The 23,983-nt window shown below is 36.2% G+C and overlaps 2 protein-coding genes across 2 annotated transcripts; one reads left to right on the forward strand and one right to left on the reverse strand.

Annotated features, from left to right (window-relative positions):
- Positions 1-766: 766 nt before the first annotated feature.
- On the reverse strand, positions 767-11,430 carry LOC138336888 (inhibitor of growth protein 3-like). Its single transcript, XM_069286505.1, has 11 exons — positions 11,287-11,430; positions 10,735-10,806; positions 10,394-10,500; positions 10,177-10,242; positions 9,785-9,881; positions 7,870-7,920; positions 7,004-7,204; positions 6,389-6,462; positions 5,324-5,493; positions 2,479-2,800; positions 767-2,088 (listed from the first exon to the last, which is right to left on the reverse strand). Exons 1-11 carry the CDS (start codon positions 11,312-11,314, stop codon positions 1,978-1,980), a joined length of 1,299 nt encoding a protein of 432 aa, XP_069142606.1. The 5' UTR covers positions 11,315-11,430; the 3' UTR covers positions 767-1,977.
- A 424-nt stretch (positions 11,431-11,854) lies between these two features.
- LOC138336889 (aminomethyltransferase, mitochondrial-like) lies at positions 11,855-22,884 on the forward strand. The gene is made up of 7 exons (XM_069286506.1): positions 11,855-12,001; positions 13,348-13,728; positions 13,947-14,025; positions 14,349-14,494; positions 15,175-15,361; positions 19,324-19,440; positions 20,278-22,884. The coding sequence occupies exons 1-7, from the start codon at positions 11,894-11,896 to the stop codon at positions 20,490-20,492; spliced, it is 1,233 nt and encodes a 410-aa protein (XP_069142607.1). The 5' UTR covers positions 11,855-11,893; the 3' UTR covers positions 20,493-22,884.
- Positions 22,885-23,983: the final 1,099 nt, after the last annotated feature.

The following is a 23,983-nucleotide window of genomic DNA, read 5'->3' on the forward strand; positions in this document are numbered from 1 at the left end:
TGACAAATAAAAACAGTAACACACAAACACAGCATGTAAGCTCGATCACTGACAAATAAAACCAGTAACACACAAACACAGCATGTAAGCTCGATCACTGACAAATAAAACCAGTAACACACAAATACAGCATGTAAGCTCGATCACTGACAAATAAAACCAGTAACACACAAATACAGCATGTAAGCTCGATCACTGACAAATAAAACCAGTAACACACAAATACAGCATGTAAGCTCGATCACTGACAAATAAAACCAGTAACACACAAACACAGCATGTAAGCTCGATCACTGACAAATAAAACCAGTAACACACAAATACAGCATGTAAGCTCGATCACTGACAAATAAAACCAGTAACACACAAACACAGCATGTAAGCTCGATCACTGACAAATAAAACCAGTAACACACAAATACAGCATGTAAGCTCGATCACTGACAAATAAAACCAGTAACACACAAACACAGCATGTAAGCTCGATCACTGACAAATAAAACCAGTAACACACAAATACAGCATGTAAGCTCGATCACTGACAAATAAAACCAGTAACACACAAATACAGCATGTAAGCTCGATCACTGACAAATAAAACCAGTAACACACAAATTCAATAACTTATTCAGCATGTAAGCTCGATCACTGACAAATAAAACCAGTAACACACAAATACAGCATGTAAGCTCGATCACTGACAAATAAAACCAGTAACACAGCATGTAAGCTCGATCACTGACAAATAAAACCAGTAACACACAAATTCAATAACTTATTCAGTTTTTTAATATTTTTTTTAATTTTTTTTTTATTTTGATTATCACTTAGTTTGAGTGACACATACCTGGTAAGCTTGTAGCTATACTGGCACTATGTCAAAATTTACAAAAAAAACCATCATGCACATCATGATTGTTGTATGGTACATGCCGTGAAATCCTGATACAATATCCTATGACAATAATAACAACAAGGTAACAAGGTTCAACTGGAAAAAGCTTTTCAAGCAATGTGGTCTATTATTCATGATTTCAATGTTTCTCTTAATTACCAAGGCTACAATGCATATGTCTTTCACTAGCAAACTAGGAAGAGAATATGTCAGCATCATGACTAGTAAATTAAAGTAAGAACATGCGAATTCCTTTACACACATTTTCATAGGAGGCCCACTTGACTCTGCTTTGTATTTAGTAAAACATTTGGAACAGCACTCAGGTCTCCTGTGGATCAAATTCAGGGGGAGACAACCAAAAATTTGCGCAAATATCCATGGTCAGCAGTGTATTTTATGGTAATTCATTAACTGATCTTCACTTTCGAAATTGTAATCTAAAATGGTCAATATAGACTTCAATGTTGTATAAAACATCACAAAGCAATTCAACTTCAATACAAACTAACCTGAAGTGCATCAAAATGACCAAGAAGTCAAAGTAACAGCAATATTATGTGAGCAATTTTTGTAGTGAGTTTTATTCCGCATATTTATAACTATACATGTATTTGTTAATTTCTTTGCATATCTAAGGTAATTTGTTCTTGTTAATGAAATGACCATATCTATGTTTTGTCTATGTGATGAACCGTTATATACTTTTGTAGGAGCTAGTTATGAAATCAACCTTCTGAATCTCTCCTGTTGTAAGGTTAAAGGCAAGTGAACCACAATGACAACCCTATATCAGTCAGGACAGAGGCGGACATGAGTTAGTTTTGGCACATGCAGTTTTATGGACCCAGCCATGCCTACTGTCTGTAACTGAAACATGGCTGTCTATTCCTAGTTTTAAGAAATGAATTTCAAATAAAACAAAACAGATCTCTCAAACTTTTCAGTGCTGAGGCTATTACTGGTTGTTTGTTTCGGGCAACTAAAATGAGAGTATTAAGTTTTCTAAACCAGGATTTCGACAACATTTACACCATTAACTATAAAGTCCATCAAGCTGTGAGTCTAAGACGACACATTTATCATCTACGTCCTCGTCTCTTCATGGCTGCAGTACACTGGGGACAGTACCATTTACCCTTAGGAGCCTGTGTTAGCCCCACACATCCATAGTGGAACCATTCTATTGGACACTGCAAACAAAAGTCAAACCTCCTTAGGGAATCGTAGCCCTAACACAGTATTTTCAAACATTTTGCTTTTGATATTTATTTTCATCAGAGAAGATTATAACCAGCAATTCCAACTATTGCAATACAACAATATTATGCTTCTGTATAAAACTACTGTGAGTACTTCATTTTAGTCTAAATTACAGAAAATATCTTACTATTGAAACTATCGATAGCTTGGTGTACTGTCTGCCATTGTTTGACTTGTTGAATTGGTCATTAATTAATTGAAATTTTCTGTACATTTTCGTATATTATTTAATATTTCTATCATACTCGTTTCTAAATTACTCTCAAGAGATTTAAGTTATGAAATATAAGGTGAATCTGAAGAGGAAAAAACAAACTTACATCATCGTTATCACAGCCAACCATGTCGCCATAGGACACTTGGTTACATAGACAATAGCGTGGCTCATTAGGATCGTTCTGCCAATCGATCGGTGTACCGTGCTCATCCACGATCTGTAGCTCTGTACTGACTTCTTCTGCTGCCGGTACAGCATCTCGGACAACTGGCTGACTGGTCTGGGGGCGTGAGGGTGGGGGTATAGGGGGTATCTGTTGTTGGGGACTCGGGGTTGGTATGTTGGTTTGTTGAGCGGGAACAGCTTGTTGTTGCTGCTGTTGCTGTTGTTGCTGCTGTAGTAGCTGAGCTGCTTTGGATGTTTGTCTGAAGAACAACAATATATAGACATGTAACAGCATGAATTTTTATGTTTCCAGGGTGTAACGAAAGATACACATTTTAGTGTTATTGGGATTTTAGACATTTATATGGTCAAAAGATGTTGTTGACTTAAAATATGAAATATAACCAATATTGGTTCCTACATAGCAAACAATAGGATCACAGTTTACGTGATCTTGATATTTTATCAGTCAACAGATGCAAAATTTGAATTCAACATTCATACTCCATGTCCTTTAATACTATAATTTTTATAACATATATTTTTATTAATTAACCACCTTCAACAGTTTTCTGTTATTGGCTGATAAAATCAAATGTTATTTGCAGGAGTTAAAAATGTGTTTACAGATAGAAATAAAGACAAAACTATTGTTTCAGATAGTTGTCTGTCCCATACAAAATTTGACGAACAATTAATGTCTTTTGGCATAAATTGTATTTTTTCCACCACAAATGATTTTTTTATATGAAATTCATAATCAGGATTCTATATATCAGTATTCTTAATAAGAAAACTTCAGACCTTTTTAGGTTTTTCTTTCAAACAAGAGGCCCAAAGGGCCTTAACGGTCATCTGACTACCTTGGCAATAGTGAAATTAATTATATATGGTGTCACTTTGTCAGGACCATGTCATGATCATTTTCAATTTCTTTCAACAAATCTTATTTCAAACAAGAGGCCCAAGGGCCTTTACATATAGGAAATTAGTTAGATATAGTGTCATGGCAGCCATCTTCGCTTTGGGATCAACCAGAGATGTAACAACACTTTGTCGGGACCATGTCAGGATCATTTCATGAAATTTCAGCCAAATCGCACTGGTAGAACTTGAGAAGAAGTTCAAAATGTGTTTTCAAAATGGCGGCTGTGGCAGCCATCTTGAATTTCGGATCAACCCGAAAAATAACAACACTTTGTCGGGACCATGTCAGGATCATTTCATGCAAGTTTCAGCCAAATCGCACCGGTAGAACTTGAGAAGAAGTTCAAAATGTGTTTTCAAGATGGCGGCTGTGGCGGCCATCTTGGATTTTGTATCAACCCGAAAAATAACAACACTTTGTCGGGACCATGTCATGATCATTTCATGCAAGTTTCAGTCAAATCGCACAAGTAGAACTTGAGAGGAAGTTCAAAATGTGTTTTCAAGATGGCGGCTGTGGTGGCCATCTTGGATTTCGGATCGACCCGAAAAATAACAACACTTTTGACAGGATCATTTCATGCAAGTTTCAGCCAAATTGCACAGAGAACCTGAGAAGAAGTTCAAAATGTGTTTTTAACATCGCCGCTGTGGCGGCCATCTTGGAATTCGCATCAACCCGAAAAAATAACAACACTTTGTCGGGACTATGTCAGGATCATTTCATGCAAGTTTCAGCCAAATCGCACCGGTAGAACTTGAGAAGAAGTTCAAAATGTGAAAAGTTAACGCACGGCGGATCGCGGACGACGACGGACGAAACATGACGACTATAGGTAATCCTGACCCTTCGGGTCAGATGACCTAAACAAGAGGCCCATGGGCCGTAACAGTCATCTGACTATTAGCACAATACAATGTAGTCGTTAAAAGATTTTAGCATATTTGACCTCTGTGATCTTGAATGAAGATCAAGGTCATTCATTTGAACAAACTTGTTAGCCCTTCATTCCAGCATGTCACAGGCCCAATATCAGGTCTCTAGGCCTCCTAGTCATTCTCAAAAAGCGATTAAAGATTTAAACCTATTTGACCCCTGTGACCTTGATTGCAGGTCAAGGTCATTCATTTGAACAAACTTGGTAGCCCTTCATCCCAGCATGCTGCAAGCCCAATATGAGTATCCTGGGCCTTTTGTTTCTTGAAAAGAAGTTGTTTAAAGATTTAGCCTATTTGACCCTTGTGAACTTGAATGAAAGTAAAGGTCATTAATTTGAACCATCTTGGTTGCCCTACATCACAGCATGCTACATGCCCAATATGAGTATCCTGGGCCTTTTGGTTCTTGAGAAGAAGTTGTTTAAAAATTTAAGCCTATTCTACCCTGTGACCTACAATGAAGATCTAGGTCATTCATTTGAACAAACTTGATAGCCCTTCATCCAAGCATGTTATAGGCCCAATATCAGGTCTCTAGGCCTCTTAATTATTCACAAGAAGTTGTTTAAAGGATTTTTAGCCTATTTGACCCCTGTGACCTTAAATGAAAGTCAAGGTCATTCACTTGAACAAACTTGGTAGCACTTCATCCCAGCATGCTACAGGCCAAATATCAGTACCCTGGGCCTTCTGGGTCTTGAGAAGAAGTGGTTTAAAGATTTTAGCCTTTTTGACCTCTGTGACCTTCAATGAAGGTCAAGGTCATTCATTTGAACAAACTTGGTAGCCATTCATCCAAGCATGCTACAGGCCAAATATCAGTACCCTGGGCCTTTCGGTTATTGAGAAGAAGTTGTTTGAATGAAAAGTTTACGCACGGCGGTCAGATGACCTTAAAACCACCCAGCCATGCTTACTTTTTCTGCCGAGGTACTTTCTGTGTAGGTTCCTGACTAGACGTGGGGGTGGAGGGCTGGGAGTTGTAGCCTGTTTCTTTTGGAATGGAAAGCTCTTTGGCAAGGTCAGCAGTTCTGGACATTGCCACATAACTAGCCTTCATACTAGGAGTTCTCCTGCCCTGCTGCATCTGTGAAAATGGATCAAAACTCGTATCAATTAGTAAATTGATTTTTAGAACAGCATCCCCATAATTTTGTAAGATAGGCTTTAGATAGAACTTTAAAATAGATGGTTTTAAATAGTAAAATATGATATATTTAGCATATACAATATTCGACCCAATAAGCGCCCATGTCCCTATAAGCGCCCCTCCCCCTTTTTGAGGCCTCGATTTCAATTGTTCACGCATAAATAAAGACCAAAACTACACAAAACTGTCTAGATTTGCAATAAATTTGTCTTATAAGCACCTTTTCATTTTTTCAATTTTTTTTAACACCCCGGGCATTGGGTCTAATACAGCAGTAGCTTGATATTTAGTTGAATAGCATCCCCATAATGATTAAGATAGCAGAACATTAAAATTATCAAATGTTCTCCATTTTCTTACATTTTCGTTAAAACATTACCTTTACACTTGAGACAGGTTGCATGGTACCTAACGTATATATCACTATATATAAGTCTATAAATTAAAACTTTGTTGTTCAATGGGGCTATTGGAGTTACAGACCTTGACTATAACGTATTAGGTGTATTAACAATTGGGGTAAGTAACTTGACTTGGAATTAACTCATTCACCCCTAAAAACACATTAAGTTTTTCTAATACAAAGGCTGGAAGAGTCCATTATAAATTTTCAGGGGTGAAAAAGATAATGTTGTAAAGAAATCATACTGTACACCTATTACTATAGTGAATGAGTGGTCATGGTGTTCCATCAGACCCCCACTATCCCTCTTAAATCTGGATTTTAAGTTAAAATCTAAGAAGAGCAGCTACTGTTGCTTTTTTCCCCTGGGAACTCTTTCCTTAAGCTCCTGAAATAACTCAGCTGTAAAGACGACATAAACCCACTTACCACATGTTGTGTTGCTGCTATGGCCTGTGACGCAGCAGCAGCTATTGCAGCATTGCTACCAGCTCCCATGTGACCTGTTATACATGATATCAAGAAATTCACAAATCTTTCAACTTCGATGATACAATGAAGCAGATTTGTATCACAGAGTCAAACACCGAAGGCTTCAATTATTGCCCTTCTTATTCATCTATTTTTATTATAGCCTATTATTGAAAATCACCTTAAAGACCACTCAAGGAACACTGACAAACAGGTATAGAAAGACCATCCATGGAGCAAAGAAAAGTAGTCTTTACAACATTGAGGTCATAATTTACAAGTCAAATTAGTTGGAATTGATCATTTGAGACTCAGACCCATCTATGATAATCAAGTTTAATATGATTACTAAGTCAACTGTATATATATATATATATATATATCTTCAATAATATTCTACCATGAACTCTGGAAGAAACAAAATAATATCTCTTGTCAAAACTGTTGATTCATTATAAATCTTAAGTCTAATTAAATTTTTTTACAACAGTTTTGCTTTCATATTTCATGAAAGAGTCATGATGCAAACATGGTATTTATTTATTTTTTATATTGAAGAGGTAATTTGTTTACCTAGACTGTATGTCAGTGATGGTGCTGGTGTAGAGTTAAACATAGGCATAGCCGGTGAGTTGGACCCTGAGTTGGACTGCCTTCGTGCTCCGATTGTCTCCCTTGCAGCTTCGTGTGCTATGGAGGACAGGACCTTCTCTGTTGTGATCCTCTTCTCTGTGTGGTTTGTTACAGTAGCTTGTGTTGGGGGGAGTCGTCTCTCTGTTGATAAAATAAGAGATTGCAATCAAATTCCTGCTTACAATGTAATAGCACTATATCACATGAAATGTTCGTGGGGACATTCTTTCTTGGTTTCAAAGTATTTCCTGGGTAGAAATAGTTATGGTTGGCCTATGGAATGCAATTCCAATAAAGCATAACAAGACACTAACAGTCATCTGACTAACAATACAACAAATAGTAAGTCATTAATCATTGTAGCCTATTTGACCCCTGTGACCTTGAATGAAGCTCAATGTCATTCATTTGATCAAACATAGCAGCCCTTCATCCCAGCATGTTTTACTTAACTGGTAAGCTTTTTTGATTCCTTTGACCTTGAATGAAGGTCAAGGTCATTTATTTGAACAAACTTAGTAGGCCTGCCTCCCAGCATGTTTCAGGCTCAATATCAGATCTTTAAGACTTCTTAGTTCTTAACAAGAAGGTCAAAAGGGGTCTATCTTCCAACAGCGGTTTTCACGGCTACATATGGCTGAAGCTTTATGTACAGATTATCTATGGCAGACTTTGGTATGGAACAGTAAGATCTAAATACAGTAATCCTCGATCTGAACTAAGAATCGCAGTGCATTGCATCATATCTTTTATTGTGTTGCGAAACCCTTGATGAAACAAGCTAGCCGGTGACAAAGATAACTTACTTTCTGCTCTGTGGCTGTTGATCGAAGGTTGTTTGTCTAATTCTAATGATCCTGTAAATTGCAAACAAATAAATATATTTTTGATGTACAGTGTATTGAACATTAATAAAATCAAGTGCAATATATAATTTCTCCATATTATGGGAATTTCAGATAATGATTTTCAAAACCCTAGCTAATACAAAACAAGAGGCCCAGAGGGCCTGTATCGCTCACCTGGTTTTTTGTCAGTAATTATCACAAGACTCTGACAATTAGAAAAATAAGCAAAATTGACTCCCAAAGTTTAATTTTGAATCACAACCATACAATGATGCTATTGATACCATACAAATATGCTATCCAATACATAGGTTCAGAGACAAAGTAATTTATATGAAAATAGTAGCCTAATTGACCTTTTGACCTCGCATCTATTGCCGTCTAAGGCCCCGGGGGTCAGCCCTATCATTTGTACAATTTCAAATCCCAACCCTATAAGGATGCTACCATTGCACTATAAGTACTCTTCCATTCTTAGTTGCAGAGAAGAAGTCGTTTATATGGAAATAGCTAAATTGACCCCTTTTGACCCCACCCTTCAGGCCCCCGGGGGGTCAGCCCCATCATTTGCAAAATTTTGAATCCAAACCCTATAAGGATGTAACCATTGCATTATGAGCGTAATCCCATGTTAAGTTGCAGAGAAAAAGTCATATATATATGGAAATTGACCACTTTTGACCCCGCCCCTCAGGCCCCCGTGGGGTCAGCCCTATCATTTGTACAATTTTGAATCCCCACACTATAAGGATACTACCATTGTATTATGGGTGCTATACCGTGCTTAGTTTCAGAGAAGAAGTCGTTTAAATGGAAATAGCCAAATTGGCCACTTTCGACCCCGCCCCTCAGGCCCCCGGGGGGTCAGCCCCATCATTTGTACAATTTTGAATCCCCACCCTATAAGGATGCTACCATTGCATTATGGGTGCTATCCCATGCTTGGTTTCAGAGAAGAAGTCGTTTATATGGAAATAGCCAAATTGACCCCTTTTGACCCCGCCCCTCAGGCCCCCTGGGGGTCAGCCACATCATTTGTACAATTTTGAATCCCCACCCTATAACGATACTACCATTGCATTATGAGTGCTATCTCATGCTTAGTTTCAGAGAAGAAGTCGTTTATATGGAAATAGCCAAATTGACCCCATTTGACCCCGCCCCTCAGGCCCCCGGGGGGTCAGCCCCATCATTTGTACAATTTTGAATCCCCACCCTATAAGGATGCTACCATTGCATTATGGATGCTATCCCATGCTTGGTTTCAGAGAAGAAGTCGTTTATATGGAAATAGCCAAATTGACCCCTTTTGGCCCCGCCCCTCAGGCCCCTGGGGGGTCAGCCCCATCATTTGTACAATTTTGAATCCCCACCCTATAAGGATGCTACCATTGCATTATGGGTGCTATCCCATGCTTGGTTTCAGAGAAGAAGTCGTTTATATGGAAATAGCCAAATTGACCCCTTTTGGCCCCACCCCTCAGGCCCCTGGGGGGTCAGCCCCATCATTTGTACAATTTTCAGTTAGTAGCCCATAAGGATGCTACCAGTCAAATTTTGTTGAAATCCGACCAGCGGTTATGGAGAAGAAGTCGATTGTTGACGGACGGACGGACGGACGGACGACGGACGACGGACGACGGACGACGGACGACGGACGACGGACGCCACGGTATGGCATAAGCTCACCTTGGTCCTTCGGACCAGGTGAGCTAAAAATATTTACCAGAATTTCATTCAAGGAAACATGACATTCAGAATTATTTAAAGCAAAATTTCACGGTTAACTTTAAAATTTACTTTGGTATACAAGCGCTTAAAATTATTCTGAAAAAAAATGCCCATAACATAAGCTTTGTTTTAAAGTACTCACGCTTTTCTAAGACTTCAGTAATACCCATATTATCAGCTTCTAATTCCATCTTAAATTTAGATAATTCTTGATCTAATTTACGCAAATGTCTGTCAACCTATTCAAAAGAAAATATTAATACAATGTGAAATTGAAAGATAGTACATACAATTAGAAATTATTGGATGTATACAATTTTGTAAATAATTGAGATATAATTATTACAACATTTTCATATTATTATTAATATCATTTTTTTAATTGCATATTTATATTGTGAATATAAGTAAATTATTTTTAACAATTTTACAGACATTAATTAATTATTCATGTCACAGTTTTCACTAAAACATTCAAGATACCCCACCAGTGGCGTGGGCATCTTTGTTACTTAAAACATAATATATACCTACCAAATCATGAATGTGGTTTGCTAACTGTACTTTTTCATCTGCATCTTCAAGCGATTTATAATAATCCTAAAACATTAAGAAAATTAAACTCTCAAACTTTATAATCAGCACAAGATGGAAGTTTTTTTTCTATCACAATAAAATCTATTATTGTACATTTAACATTGATCACTAAGCTGTCTTCTTACCATCATATGTCACAAACATTGAAACTTACCTGTTTAATTTTCTCAAATTCCTCTTCCTTTGATTCAGATTTGACATTTGATTGAATACATTTTTTGAAAAATGTTTTAACACGCTCATCCAAACTATCTAGGGCATCTGCAAATATTGAAAAAAACCTTTGTATACATCATGATGAAAATAATTGAAGAATGTATGTTTGTTCTTTCTCATGTTCATGCTATTCAGGCATTATTCTGATTTACGTCACGAATTGTTTAATCTTTACAATCTTAAATGCTCACAATTGTCAAATAAGGTAATAAATCTTTCACATCATGATCACTGGAAGTTGTTTTATCATTTTTTTCACATCAATTATTTGTGTCTTACTTTGAACCTGTAGATCCATTTCTCTCATTTCTGTTAATTTTTCTCTCATTTCCATAGGAAGATTCTCTATCACTGGAAATAAAATCAACTTTCAGTTTGTCAATTCATTATTTTTTTATTTATGTAATACATTATTAATTAAATACACTGAAATCGAAGAACAAAGGTGTGTTGGGATTATAGAAAAAAAAACCAAATAAATAAACAATAATCCACACTATTGTGCATGTGTTCTATAAATAATACATACAACAAATATATCCATATGGACAAATTACCGAGACAGTTTTTCGCCAATAATACAAAGTAAAATGTCATATCAAATTTGTGACTTATTTTATTTCAACAATATTTAGTGGTTTATAGATAAATGATGATTGGTATTTTCACAACATTATTATTTCATGACCGTGACAGTGCATATTGTGTTATTTCTACACTAACAACATATACACAAACAACGCAAACTCTATGCATTTAATTGAACTAAACTTTAAAACTGTGAAATATCGGTGTTATCTAATGTATTTCAGGATATCAAGACCAACATACTTTCTAAATAATCTTCTAAGTACAACATTTTGGAGTTTTTGCGTTACTGCAATCCTTTTTCAACTTTCTGTTTCACGTTGTTACATCGGAATGCCTTAGACGTTATGGTGTGTATCATTGCAAAGTCGAGAAACATTCCGAATCACTTCACCGGGTAAATTAAACAAATATAAGAGCAACTTTCATTGGCTAGAAAAGTCTGTCCTTTTTAAGGTCATTTCTCATTATTGAAATAATAATTGCCTTTCGTAATATAATTTGATTTTCTGATACTATCAACTTTATTACGTTGAGTTGTAGTCTGAAGCAGAGAAGTAACATAATTCGTGTATATCATAAATAGATATTCAGATTCAGCATCCAATCAAATCGTCTGTTCTAAAACTAACAATAAATAAGTAGAGCTAGGCTTATTGTGGTTCGTCAAATGGATGTTTTATTGTAACTTTAAATATTTAATAGGATTGAAAGATTATATCAAATATTAATTATTGAAGGAATTTCATCAAAAGAAAGAATAATTAAAAAGTACAAAATATCTTAATACGAAACTAACGACACCACTAGAGTGCCCTTTCTGTCATCTGCTAGATTTTAGGCTTTCAAGATGAATCGCATATTTACCGAAGTTTTGAAGTCAGTTTTAGGATTTACTAGGTGTCAGCACTTGAAAATACATCATCCGGGATTCTTGAAGCGATATGCTTCATCGAGTGTAAGTTTTCCATGATTTAACAACAGTTTACGATTTAAATTTGAGAGAACTAAAATAATGTTGAAAACAGTTCATGACCCAAAACAATGCCAATGTCCCTCGACTTCCTTAGCCAAAATCAGTGACAGTCACATTTCAAAATAATTGAATAATTCTCTTGTGTTAATATTATGACAGAATGATACTACTGTACACATAGATAGATGTCTTTCACAGTGCCAATTTTCAGACATACATTGTGGAAGATTGACAAAATGTGTAACATAATAGGAGAGAAGAAATGTAACTTTTTGCCAGATCAGGGTTCGAAATTAGGTCCTTTGAATACTGGATGTTTGGTTTACTGAGGTTACCTATGTCTATTCATAGATGATCAAACTAATTACCTGTAAAGTGTTTCTTTCGTTGTCTTCAGTTTTGCTATGACATATTCCAGAGGAGGGTATAATGACAATATCAGTGATAGTAACCCCTGGAGTATCGAAGATGGGGTTACTAACCCCAACTTCGAACTTACTTAGATCTGGTCGCAGATGATCGAACCAATCCAGTCCAGTTCCTTTTCTTCTTTATCAAAGTTTTCGTCCTCAATTACCTGTCCTAACCTACGTGTAGTACGTAGGTATTACTTAAATGCTATTAGGGCACCAATTTTGTAGAGAAGAGAAAAAGGAACTGCCAGATCGAGATTCAAACATGGCACCTGTAAGGTGCTCTACTTATTGAGCTTCATGTAGCTGATTGCCGACAATCAATTAACCTAATCCAGAATTCTTCTTCGTTTGATGATCAGGGCGTCAATGATGAAATTTGTGATCTGCTGTACTCGTAGCTTTTATCCCCTCCCATTTTTAGTCATGATCACCGCAACAAATTTTAATGCAATTGCAAAAGAAGGGTCAGGTGTCACCATGCCAAACATTCATCTCGCAGTCACATGAATCATATTCATTAAGATGCAACAAATGTAAAAGGCGCTGAAAATTGCTCGACCAGTGCAGAGTTTGAAACTAGAATTCATTTATTGATGATATTCTCAGAATGTTGAAAGTATATACAATTGAGCTACCTGCAATGGTGCCGTGGGTAGACAGGAAAGCTTTAACTAATGATTTATAGAAGCAAAATTAAAAAGAAATCGTTTTGGTAGTGGTCACATCACCAAATTATTATTTTATCAATTCCAATATCAACACACTTTTACCAACATTATTGAAACTGATTGGTGAACTTTTCTTATTATAAGATAAAATTCACTGCAGCTATATAAAAATCCTTATATAGCATAGAATATATTTACCAATATGTTTATAAGATAAAACAGGTTTCATTATTCAAATTTTCAGGCAGCCAAACGTACCTGTTTGTATGACTTCCATTGCAAAAATGGCGCAAAGATGGTGCCATTCGGAGGATGGGAGATGCCTGTCATGTATGCACAACAAGGAGTGACAACTTCACACTTGCATGTTCGATCGGAAGTAGGACTTTTTGATGTCTCGCACATGTTACAAACTAAATTTACCGGCAAGGACAGTGTGGCCTTTATTGAAAGCCTGGTGGTGGGGGATGTGGAAGCATTAAAAGAGAACCAAGGAACTCTGTCTCTGCTTACCAACACTAAAGGAGGGATTATTGACGATCTCATTGTCTCCAAAACTAACCAGGGATATATTTATGTCGTGTCAAATGCAGGATGTGCTGAGAAAGATTTGGCTCATATAAGGGTGGGTATTTTAATGGTTTTATATACTTATTTATTTTGGATGCGATATGTATCTTTTTATGCTGCTATATAGTAATATCAGATTGACATGTATTATTGATAACTATCAGGGCCCAATTTCATGAACATTCCATAATTTACAGAATTCCTAACTTTAACCTTAAAATCTTCATAGGAAAGCATTATATATGTTGAACAAGCTTTGTGTTTATTCTGCAGAGCAATCTTGCTGTATCTCAGAAGAAGGGTATGGATGTTGAAATGGAAGTGATAGATAATGGACTCTTAGCTCTTCAAGGTTTGTTTTATATATTATGTGAATATATGCTTAGAAAAGGTATTTGTGAATATTTGTGGGATTCTGTTTGGACAGTATTTATATATTTGACATACCTAGGTACTATTCTTTGCAAGTCTCATAAGCTAAAATATGATCAAATCATTAATACATGTACTGCATAAAACTCTGAAGTTAATCAGTTCAATCCAAAGTTTGCAGAGGTAGTAGGAGCAGGTATTGTAGCAACTTACTAACATTAGATATCCCAATTTTACTTCAACTGATTTTCTAGGTCTTGTATTGAAAAATTGTTGTTACAAAGCATATTCTGTATTATGTAGGTCCTAAAATGGCCCAAGTTCTTCAGACTGGAATGGACTTTGACCTCACAACACTTCCATTTATGACCAACACATTGACAACTGTGTTTGGTATTCCTGATTGTAGAGTGACAAGATGTGGGTACACAGGTGAAGATGGTGTGGAGGTAGGCAGTATTAGACTGTGGCTTCTTAATATATAGTAAAACTTGCCTTAGCAACCATCTCTTTATAAATAACCCTTACTTGAGAAGATCATCTTCTTGGGGTTCAAAATTATTTGATATGTGTAGTAACACTTCTACTCCAGTGCAGGCTATACATGTACAAAAACTGAAGGAAAAAAAATGTAATACAGGTATTTGCAGCTTATACTCAGGTGCAACTTATGATGAGGAAAATATGGTACATGCCTATAGTTTTCTAGATAGTCTTTATATACAGGTTTAACTGTAGTTTAGAAAGGTTTAGTGGTAGAACACTGGTTGGGGACCAAAACGTTGATAGCTTGATTCTACGACTGGTTTAGACATAATGCTGTGTCGATCTTTACTGAAAAACTTGTTCCATGTGCCTCAGTTGTAAATAATATCACAAAATGACAATGCTAGATAATCATGATTTGTAAACTAAAAGAACTGTAATGGCAATTTCAGCCATATTTCCCTCATGAAATAAAGACCCTGCTTAATCACTTTTAAAGGTTAAATAACCTATTCTTTGTAAGCCAGTTAATAGTAGTACCGGTATATACATGGTACATAACTCAAGTTATTCTTGTCATTTACTCGTTTATAGATAGTACTTAACTTTGTTGTTATTCTATGATTTAAACTTTTTTTTACAGATATCAGTGCCTGCTGACAGAGCAGAAGAACTAGCAAGCGCCTTACTGGCTTCTGATGCAGCGAAAGTCTGCCTTGCTGGTCTAGGTGCTCGGGATAGTCTTCGTCTGGAGGCAGGACTTTGTCTCTATGGAAACGATATAGATGAGGATACCACTCCAGTAGAAGCTACCCTTTTATGGACTATTGGTAAGTACTGCGTACAAAGCACTGGCACTATCTAATGAGTCATTGACACACAACATACACTACCACATAACACATCGAGTCATGTACACTACCACACAACACATTGATCAAGTCATGTACACTACCTCACAACACATTGATCGAGTCATATACACTACCACACAACACAATGAGTCATGTACACAACCGCACAACACATCGAGTCATGTACACTACCACACAACACAATGAGTCATGTACACTACCACACAACACAATGAGTCATGTACACTACCACACAACACATCGAGTCATGTACACTACCACACAACACATTGATCAAGTTATGTACACTACCTCACAACACATCAAGTCATGTACACTACCACACAACACAAGGGGTCATGTACACTACCACACAACACACCAAGTCATGTACACTACCACACAACACATCGAGTCATGTACACTACCCCACAACACATCGAGTCATGTACACTACCACACAACACATCATGTCATATACACTACCACACAACACATCAAGTCATGTACACTACCACACAACACATTGATTGAGTCATATACACTACCACACAACACAACGACTCATGTACACTACCACACAACACATCAAGTCATGTACACTACCACACAACACATTGAGTCATGTACACTACCACACAACACATCAAGTCATGTACACTACCACACAACACAACGACTCATGTACACTACCACACAACACATCAAGTCATGTACACTACCACACAATACATCGAGTCATGTACACTACCACACAACACATCATGTCATATACACTACCACACAACACATCAAGTCATGTAAACTACCACACAACACATCGAGTCATGTACACTACCAGGCAACACATTTAGTCATGCATAATACCACGCAACACCATCGAGTCATGTACACTACCACACAACACAATGAGTCATGTACACTACCACACAACACATTGATCGAGTCATGTACACTACCACACAACACATTGATAGAGTCATGTACACTACCACACAACACAGATCATGTACACTACCACACAACACATTGATCGAGTCATGTACACTACTCAGTCACACACAACACAAACATGAGTCATGTACACTACCACACAACACATTGATCGAGTCATGTACACTACCACACAAACACATCGAGTCATGTACACTACCACACAACACACATGTACACTACCACACAACACATGAGTCATGTACACTACCACACAACACATCGAGTCATGTACACTACCACACAACACATGACGAGTCATGTACACTACCACACAACACATTGATAGAGTCATGTACACTACCACACAACACAACGACTCATGTACACTACCACACAACACATTGATGAGTCATGTACACTACCACACAAACACAACGAGTCATGTACACTACCACACAACACATTGATCGAGTCATGTACACTACCACACAACACATCGAGTCATGTACACTACCACACAACACAACGACTCATGTACACTACCACACAACACATTGATCGAGTCATGTACACTACCACACAACACATCGAGTCATGTACACTACCACACAACACATTGAGTCATGTACACTACCACACAACACAATGAGTCATGTACACTACCACACAACACATTGATCGAGTCATGTACACTACCACACAACACACAAAGTCATGTACACTACCACACAACACAATGATCGAGTCATGTACACTACCACACAACACATCGAGTCATGTACACTACCACACAACACATCGAGTCATGTACACTACCACACAACACATCGAGTCATGTACACTACCACACAACACATTGATCGAGTCATGTACACTACCACACAACACACAAAGTCATGTACACTACCACACAACACAATGATCGAGTCATGTACACTACCACACAACACACCAAGTCATGTACACTACCACACAACACATCAAGTCATGTACACTACCACACAACACATCGAGTCATGTACACTACCACACAACACATCGAGTCATGTACACACCTACACACACAACACATCGAGTCATGTACACTACCACACAACACAATGATCGAGTCATGTACACTACCACACAACACAATGAGTCATGTACACAACCGCACAACACATCGAGTCATGTACACTACCACACAACACATCAAGTCATGTACACTACCACACAACACATTGATCGAGTCATGTACACTACCACACAACACACAAAGTCATGTACACTACCACACAACACAATGATCGAGTCATGTACACTACCACACAACACACAAAGTCATGTACACTACCACACAACACAATGATCGAGTCATGTACACTACCACACAACACACAAAGTCATGTACACTACCACACAACACAATGATCGAGTCATGTACACTACCACACAACACACAAAGTCATGTACACTACCACACAACACAATGATCGAGTCATGTACACTACCACACAACACATATCGAGTCATGTACACTACCACACAACACACAAAGTCATGTACACTACACACACATCAGTCACGTCATGTACACTACCACCAACATCGAGTCATGTACACTACCACACAACACATTGAGTCATGTACACTACCACACAACACATCGAGTCATGTACACTACCACACAACACATCGAGTCATGTACACTACCACACAACACATTGATCAAGTCATGTACACTACCTCACAACACATTGATCGAGTCATGTACACTACCACACAACACATCGAGTCATGTACACTACCACACAACACATCGAGTCATGTACACTACCACACAACACATCGAGTCATGTACACTACCACACAACACATCGAGTCATGTACACTACCACACAACACATTGAGTCATGTACACTACCACACAACACATTGAGTCATGTACACTACCACACAACACATCGAGTCATGTACACTACCACACAACACATCAAGTCATGTACACTACCACACAACACATCGAGTCATGTACACTACCACACAACACATCGAGTCATGTACACTACCACACAACACATCGAGTCATGTACACTACCACACAACACATCGAGTCATGTACACTACCACACAACACAGTCATGTACACTACCACACAACACATCGAGTCATGTACACTACCACACAACACACCAAGTCATGTACACTACCACACAACACATCAAGTCATGTACACTACCACACAACACATCGAGTCATGTACACTACCACACAACACATCGAGTCATGTACACTACCACACAACACATCGAGTCATGTACACTACCACACAACACATCAAGTCATGTACACTACCACACAACACATCGAGTCATGTACACTACCACACAACACATCGAGTCATGTACACTACCACACAACCCATTAAATACACAATAATTAGTTAGTCATTAACACATACGTAATACATTGATTCATTAGCACTGAATTTGAATTTGAATTACATGCAACATATGTAGTTGTTGATAATCCATGCAATGCATTGGTCTTTAACATTTTGTTGAAGTCATTGACACATGAAACAACACAGTTTTTGACACAACACACTGTTACACACTCATTGACACACAATATAACAAATTGAATTACTGTATTTACACATGACACAACATACTGAGTCACTGAAAAACAATACATTGATCATTGACAAACAACTCAATGCACTGAGTCATTTTACACATACCATACCAAATTGAGTGATTGACACATGACACAACACATTGATAAGCAACTCAATACATTTGACACATTCACAACACATTGTGTATTGAAACATTACTTTTAGTAACACTTTGAGTCACTAACAAATAGCAACACTCATTGAGTCATTGACAAAGTAGAAAATCACATTCCCAAGTTATTCAACACACAGAAATTATTTGACCAAATATTTGCATGATACACAACACATGAATTAGTACAATATAAAGACAAAAGACTAAAACACTCCTGTTTAATCTTAGGAAAGAGAAGAAGGGCAGAAGGTAACTTTCCTGGAGCTGATATTATTTTACAACAGATTAAGGACAAGCCTAAATCAAAGCGTGTTGGTTTTGTGTCGTCAGGCCCTCCTGCTCGAGGTAAAAAAACTATTTATACAAGTCTACTAATTTCTGCGTTCTTGTTTAAACTAGCTGTTTAAATTAATTCCATGTAAAATAGTAATGATACTTCATTATCAAGGATTTATACAATGTAGCTTCGATAATGAGCATTCAGATCAGGGAAGTATCATCAAAGTCTCCATGTTAGCAAAACTTCAAATTAAAAGGCTCAATGAGAGAAAAGTCCCTTTTACACATTCACTGATGAGGTGTTGGATCAACATGAACCATCCATCTGGAACAATCTGTCATCACTGCATACAGATCTATATAACTCGATCAAGCAACATCTCGGACCATTTGTTATAGTCACAATGGTGCAAGAAAAAAATTAAGAATGCTTAAATGATGCCACGAAAAAGTTTTATGAAAATTTACGTGTTATACCAGAGAGTTCTGTGTATGTTACCAAAGTATCATGGGTGTAATATGTGAAAGGGGCTATATGCATATGGTTCATTTTGATACAACATCCTTTGAATCTGAATATTTTAAAATGATAACTTTGGTCAAATTATGATGAAACTTTAAATAAAGTGAAGCACTGTATATAGTGGGTACATTTGGCGGGGGTTGGAGGGTTGGGATTATTTTCATCATATTTGCTTGAAACCCACAAATTCAAAACATCAGGAAAATATTTTATATTTCACTACCGTTATGCTAAGGTGCTAATACTTGTATTGCATAAAGGAATATGTGTACGGCGAAATATGTTCCATTAATGAAACCTTGAAATATGGGCTGCCCAAACTTAGAGCATTATACATATCAGAGTAGCTGATAGATGTTCTGTCCTGTTTTGTATTGTAGCTGGCACTGTAGTGTATGACGAGACTGGTGATCGTGTCCTGGGTAAACTAACCAGCGGCTGTCCTTCACCGTCACTCAGTAAAAATGTCTCCATGGGCTACCTTGAAACACCATTTGCCAAAAATGGAACCAACGTGAAATTTGAAGTCAGGAAAAAACTTATTGATGCAACAGTATCAAAAATGCCCTTTGTTCCTGCAAAATATTTTACGTGAATATAGTTGGTCCCACTTTCTATGCATCCAACTGAAATGTTAGTGACATATATCTTCAATGTGTACAAGTATATTTACCTGTGTGAGTGTCATTCCTAATTAACTACCATACATTGAAAAAATTCTGATTAAATATTCAGCATTTAAGATATTACTACGATGCATGGAATGATTTATATTTAAATAAATACTCTCTTAATGTGTTCAAAATGGGCACTAACAATTTAATCACATGTACATGTTTGAGGGTCATTTCAGTTTATGAATTGTCTTCTGGTTCTTTATGCTGTCTTTAAAAATCATTTTGCATTACATTTTCTACAATACACAATGGGATTATGGGTTCCACATGATGAAATCCTTTTCTGGAATTATGGTCCCTGGTTAATTTTTGATGCAACCTCTTGCCCAGATTATTTATCAAACAACCATCATCAATAACACAGAAAAGTTAGGAATGCCATGCCTCAGTCTGAAATTAGAACCAACATAGGTACCGTAACACTATTTGTAAATTGATAAATATTAAGAAGATAACTGCAAATATATTATTGTTAAACCATTAGTTTCAGGCTAGTGATACAGGCCCTCTGTGCCTCTTGTTTTATATGCTGTTATGTAATGAGTTTCCGTAACCTACAACCATTACAGGGAGAGATCTTTATATTCAGTACTGTGTTATTGTTAAAATATGATTTCAAAAGCAATGCAAATTGTTCAGACCTAAACTTATGCTGATAACAGTATTAGTAGGTATATATGCTATGCATTATTATGCAATATGAAGATTGTAAATGTGTGTTATGCCTGTTATGATACTAGATCATTTGAAGTGTATGTGATGTGCCTGTCGATAAAATATGGAAGACAGTAACTTATCTTAAATATCCCTTTGTCCATTGTTTAATATTTTACAATTGCTTGTTTATTTACGTTTGTTTAGTTTTTAATAGATCTACCATTTTATTTTCAAATCTGGGTAATCGATGTATTAATACCTATGAATTGTTCCATATTAGTAACCAGTTTGGATAGATTTATTGTATAGGATCTGAAATCTTAAGTACATCAGGAATCTCAAATCTATGCCTATCTTATTTGACCCAATAATCCCACCCCCCCCTTTTTTTTTTGCAACCTTGAATTTAAGTCGTTATTAAATGCCCACTGAAACTATAAATATATAAAAACCATTGTACTGTTAACCAAAATGTTTGTTAATGTGATTAAATTTCGTGAGCAATGGGAAATTGCGAAAATGTTTCAAAGTAGAATCAAAGATCATTTTTTATAGATGTCTCAATCGTAAAATTGAATTGTTTTGAAAAATTTGTAAGGCATGAAAGCACTAAATTAAGTTTCCATGAAAATAAGTTGGTTAACAGTAGTTTGGGTAACAGTAGTTTCTTTTTATCAAATAAGATGAAATTGATTGTAAATTTGATACTGTTACCTATTAATAAGCACTTTGGGGACTTATTAGGTCAAATTAGTACATGTACCTCTGGCAGATACTATATGTATGTTAGATCCTACTTTTTACCTCTATTTTTTTCTTTGATACTTTACACTCTATTTGTGTATTGGGATGGGGGTGTTTGTTTTGGTAATTGTAATAATCAAAGATATATGATATGATCATACAACATTGGACTATAATCATTTAATTAAGATCTTATTTGAATATTTTAGAAAGAGCTTAAATGATATTAATTAAATTATCAAGCTTTAATATTTCTGATCACTTTTTACACATACATGTATATAAATCCTTATACGTTAATATCCAAACTTGATCATCAAATCAAAACCAAAATTTACTGAAATGTCATTCAGTTCATTGATTGTTTATCAAAAGTAAAAAAAAATAAAAAAAGTAAAAACAGATATATTACTTAGTAAAGTAAAGAAAAGTTTTAGATACACAAGGAAATAAGCAGGTGACATTTCAAAGGCCTGTTGCAAAGGTATATTTTATAATGAGTATTTTCAGTCTGGTTACACATACATGTACCTTACTTTTTTGAAAGTGTACATGCATGATTAAAAATACAATCAAATGACTTTTAATACAATACATATAATTTGTACTAGAACTACTGTTGATATAAATATTTTGAGACAGAAAAGCTATTTAAATAACTGACTTTAAATGGTTATTAGTAAATTAGATTTGATAGAAGTAATTAAACATTTAAATGCAATTTGTATATATATATATAATATGTACGAGTAAATCTCTCCCTTTACAGTTTTGTAGACTTGTTCCTTATTCATAATACATGTATGTACATGTACAAATGTATATGAAGCATTCACTTACGAGTCTTTCTATTTAAAAGGATTCAGTTTTGCAAATTTTTATTGAAGAATAAATATTTAATTATTTAAAGTTTCTGAGTTATTTATATATGCAGTCTTCTCTGGTTTTACATTTTTAGGTCATCTGACCCGAAGGGCTACCTAATTTGTTCAAATGAATGACCTTGATCTTCATTCAAGGTCACAGAGGTCAAATAGGTTAAAATCTTTAAACGACTTCTTGAGAATAACTAGGAGGCCCGGGATACTCATATTGGGCCTGCAGCATGCTGAGATGAAGGGCTACCTAATTTGTTCAAATGAATGACCTTGATCTTCATTCAAGGTCACAGAGGTCAAATAGGTTAAAATCTTTAAACGACTTCTTGAGAATAACTAGGAGGCCTAGAGACCTGATATTGGGCCTGTAGCGTGCTGGGATGAAGAGCTATCAAGTTTGTTCAAATGAATGACCTTGATCTTCATTCAAGATCACAGGGGTCAAATATGCTAAAATCTTTAAACGACTACGTTGTATTGTGCTATTAGTCAGATGACCGTTAAGGCCCATGGGCCTCTTGTATTGTGAAGCATATTATTTTGTATTATGGTTAAAGTGATTACAATAACTTGTAATTCATTGGTCCTTTTAATTTGTGTCGCCAAAACTATTATAATGGATCCCAAGTTGTTAAGTGAACCATATTCAGAAATTCTATGGCCCTCTACGAAATTCTAAGCATACAATATACCGGATAATGTAATGATATCACTGTGGTTAAATGGCCTTGAAACATGTATTGTAAAGGAAACCTTGACTATTTAGGGGAGTAATATGGTTATTGGAGGAAAAAGTTTACTATCATCAACTTAACTGTATAGAAACAAGAGGCCTTACCACTGATATGACTATTTATTGGTACATTACAACACAGTAGTGAAAAAAACCTTTATAGACCAAACTCTTCAGCAGAAGTTGTTAATTTCTGATATGGTCAAGGTCATTCAAGTAAACAAACTAGGAAACTGTACATTTTACATGTACTCGAGAAGTCATTTGATGATTTGATGGATCAGCTTCAAAATGTACTGCATACCAAGGGAACAAGAGGAGCCTATATATGAAATGGTACATAGATCCATTAATACTTTCTAGATGTAGATATCACAAGCTGTAACCATGGGCAGGC

Source organism: Argopecten irradians, chromosome 12 (genome assembly GCF_041381155.1).
Source record: "Argopecten irradians isolate NY chromosome 12, Ai_NY, whole genome shotgun sequence".
Taxonomy (NCBI): domain Eukaryota; kingdom Metazoa; phylum Mollusca; class Bivalvia; order Pectinida; family Pectinidae; genus Argopecten; species Argopecten irradians.

Coding starts and splice junctions, on each gene's coding strand:
- LOC138336888 (XM_069286505.1), bottom strand. CDS start 11,314: ATGTTGTACTTAGAAGATTATTTAGAAA. Junction 9,882..10,176: donor CAAACCACATTCATGATTTG/GTAGGTATATAT, acceptor TCTTTTGAATAG/GTTGACAGACATTTGCGTAA. Junction 7,921..9,784: donor TACTGAAGTCTTAGAAAAGC/GTGAGTACTTTA, acceptor TGCAATTTACAG/GATCATTAGAATTAGACAAA.
- LOC138336889 (XM_069286506.1), top strand. CDS start 11,894: ATGAATCGCATATTTACCGAAGTTTTGAAGTCAGTTTTAGGATTTACT. Junction 12,002..13,347: donor AGCGATATGCTTCATCGAGT/GTAAGTTTTCCA, acceptor TCAAATTTTCAG/GCAGCCAAACGTACCTGTTT. Junction 13,729..13,946: donor AAGATTTGGCTCATATAAGG/GTGGGTATTTTA, acceptor TTTATTCTGCAG/AGCAATCTTGCTGTATCTCA.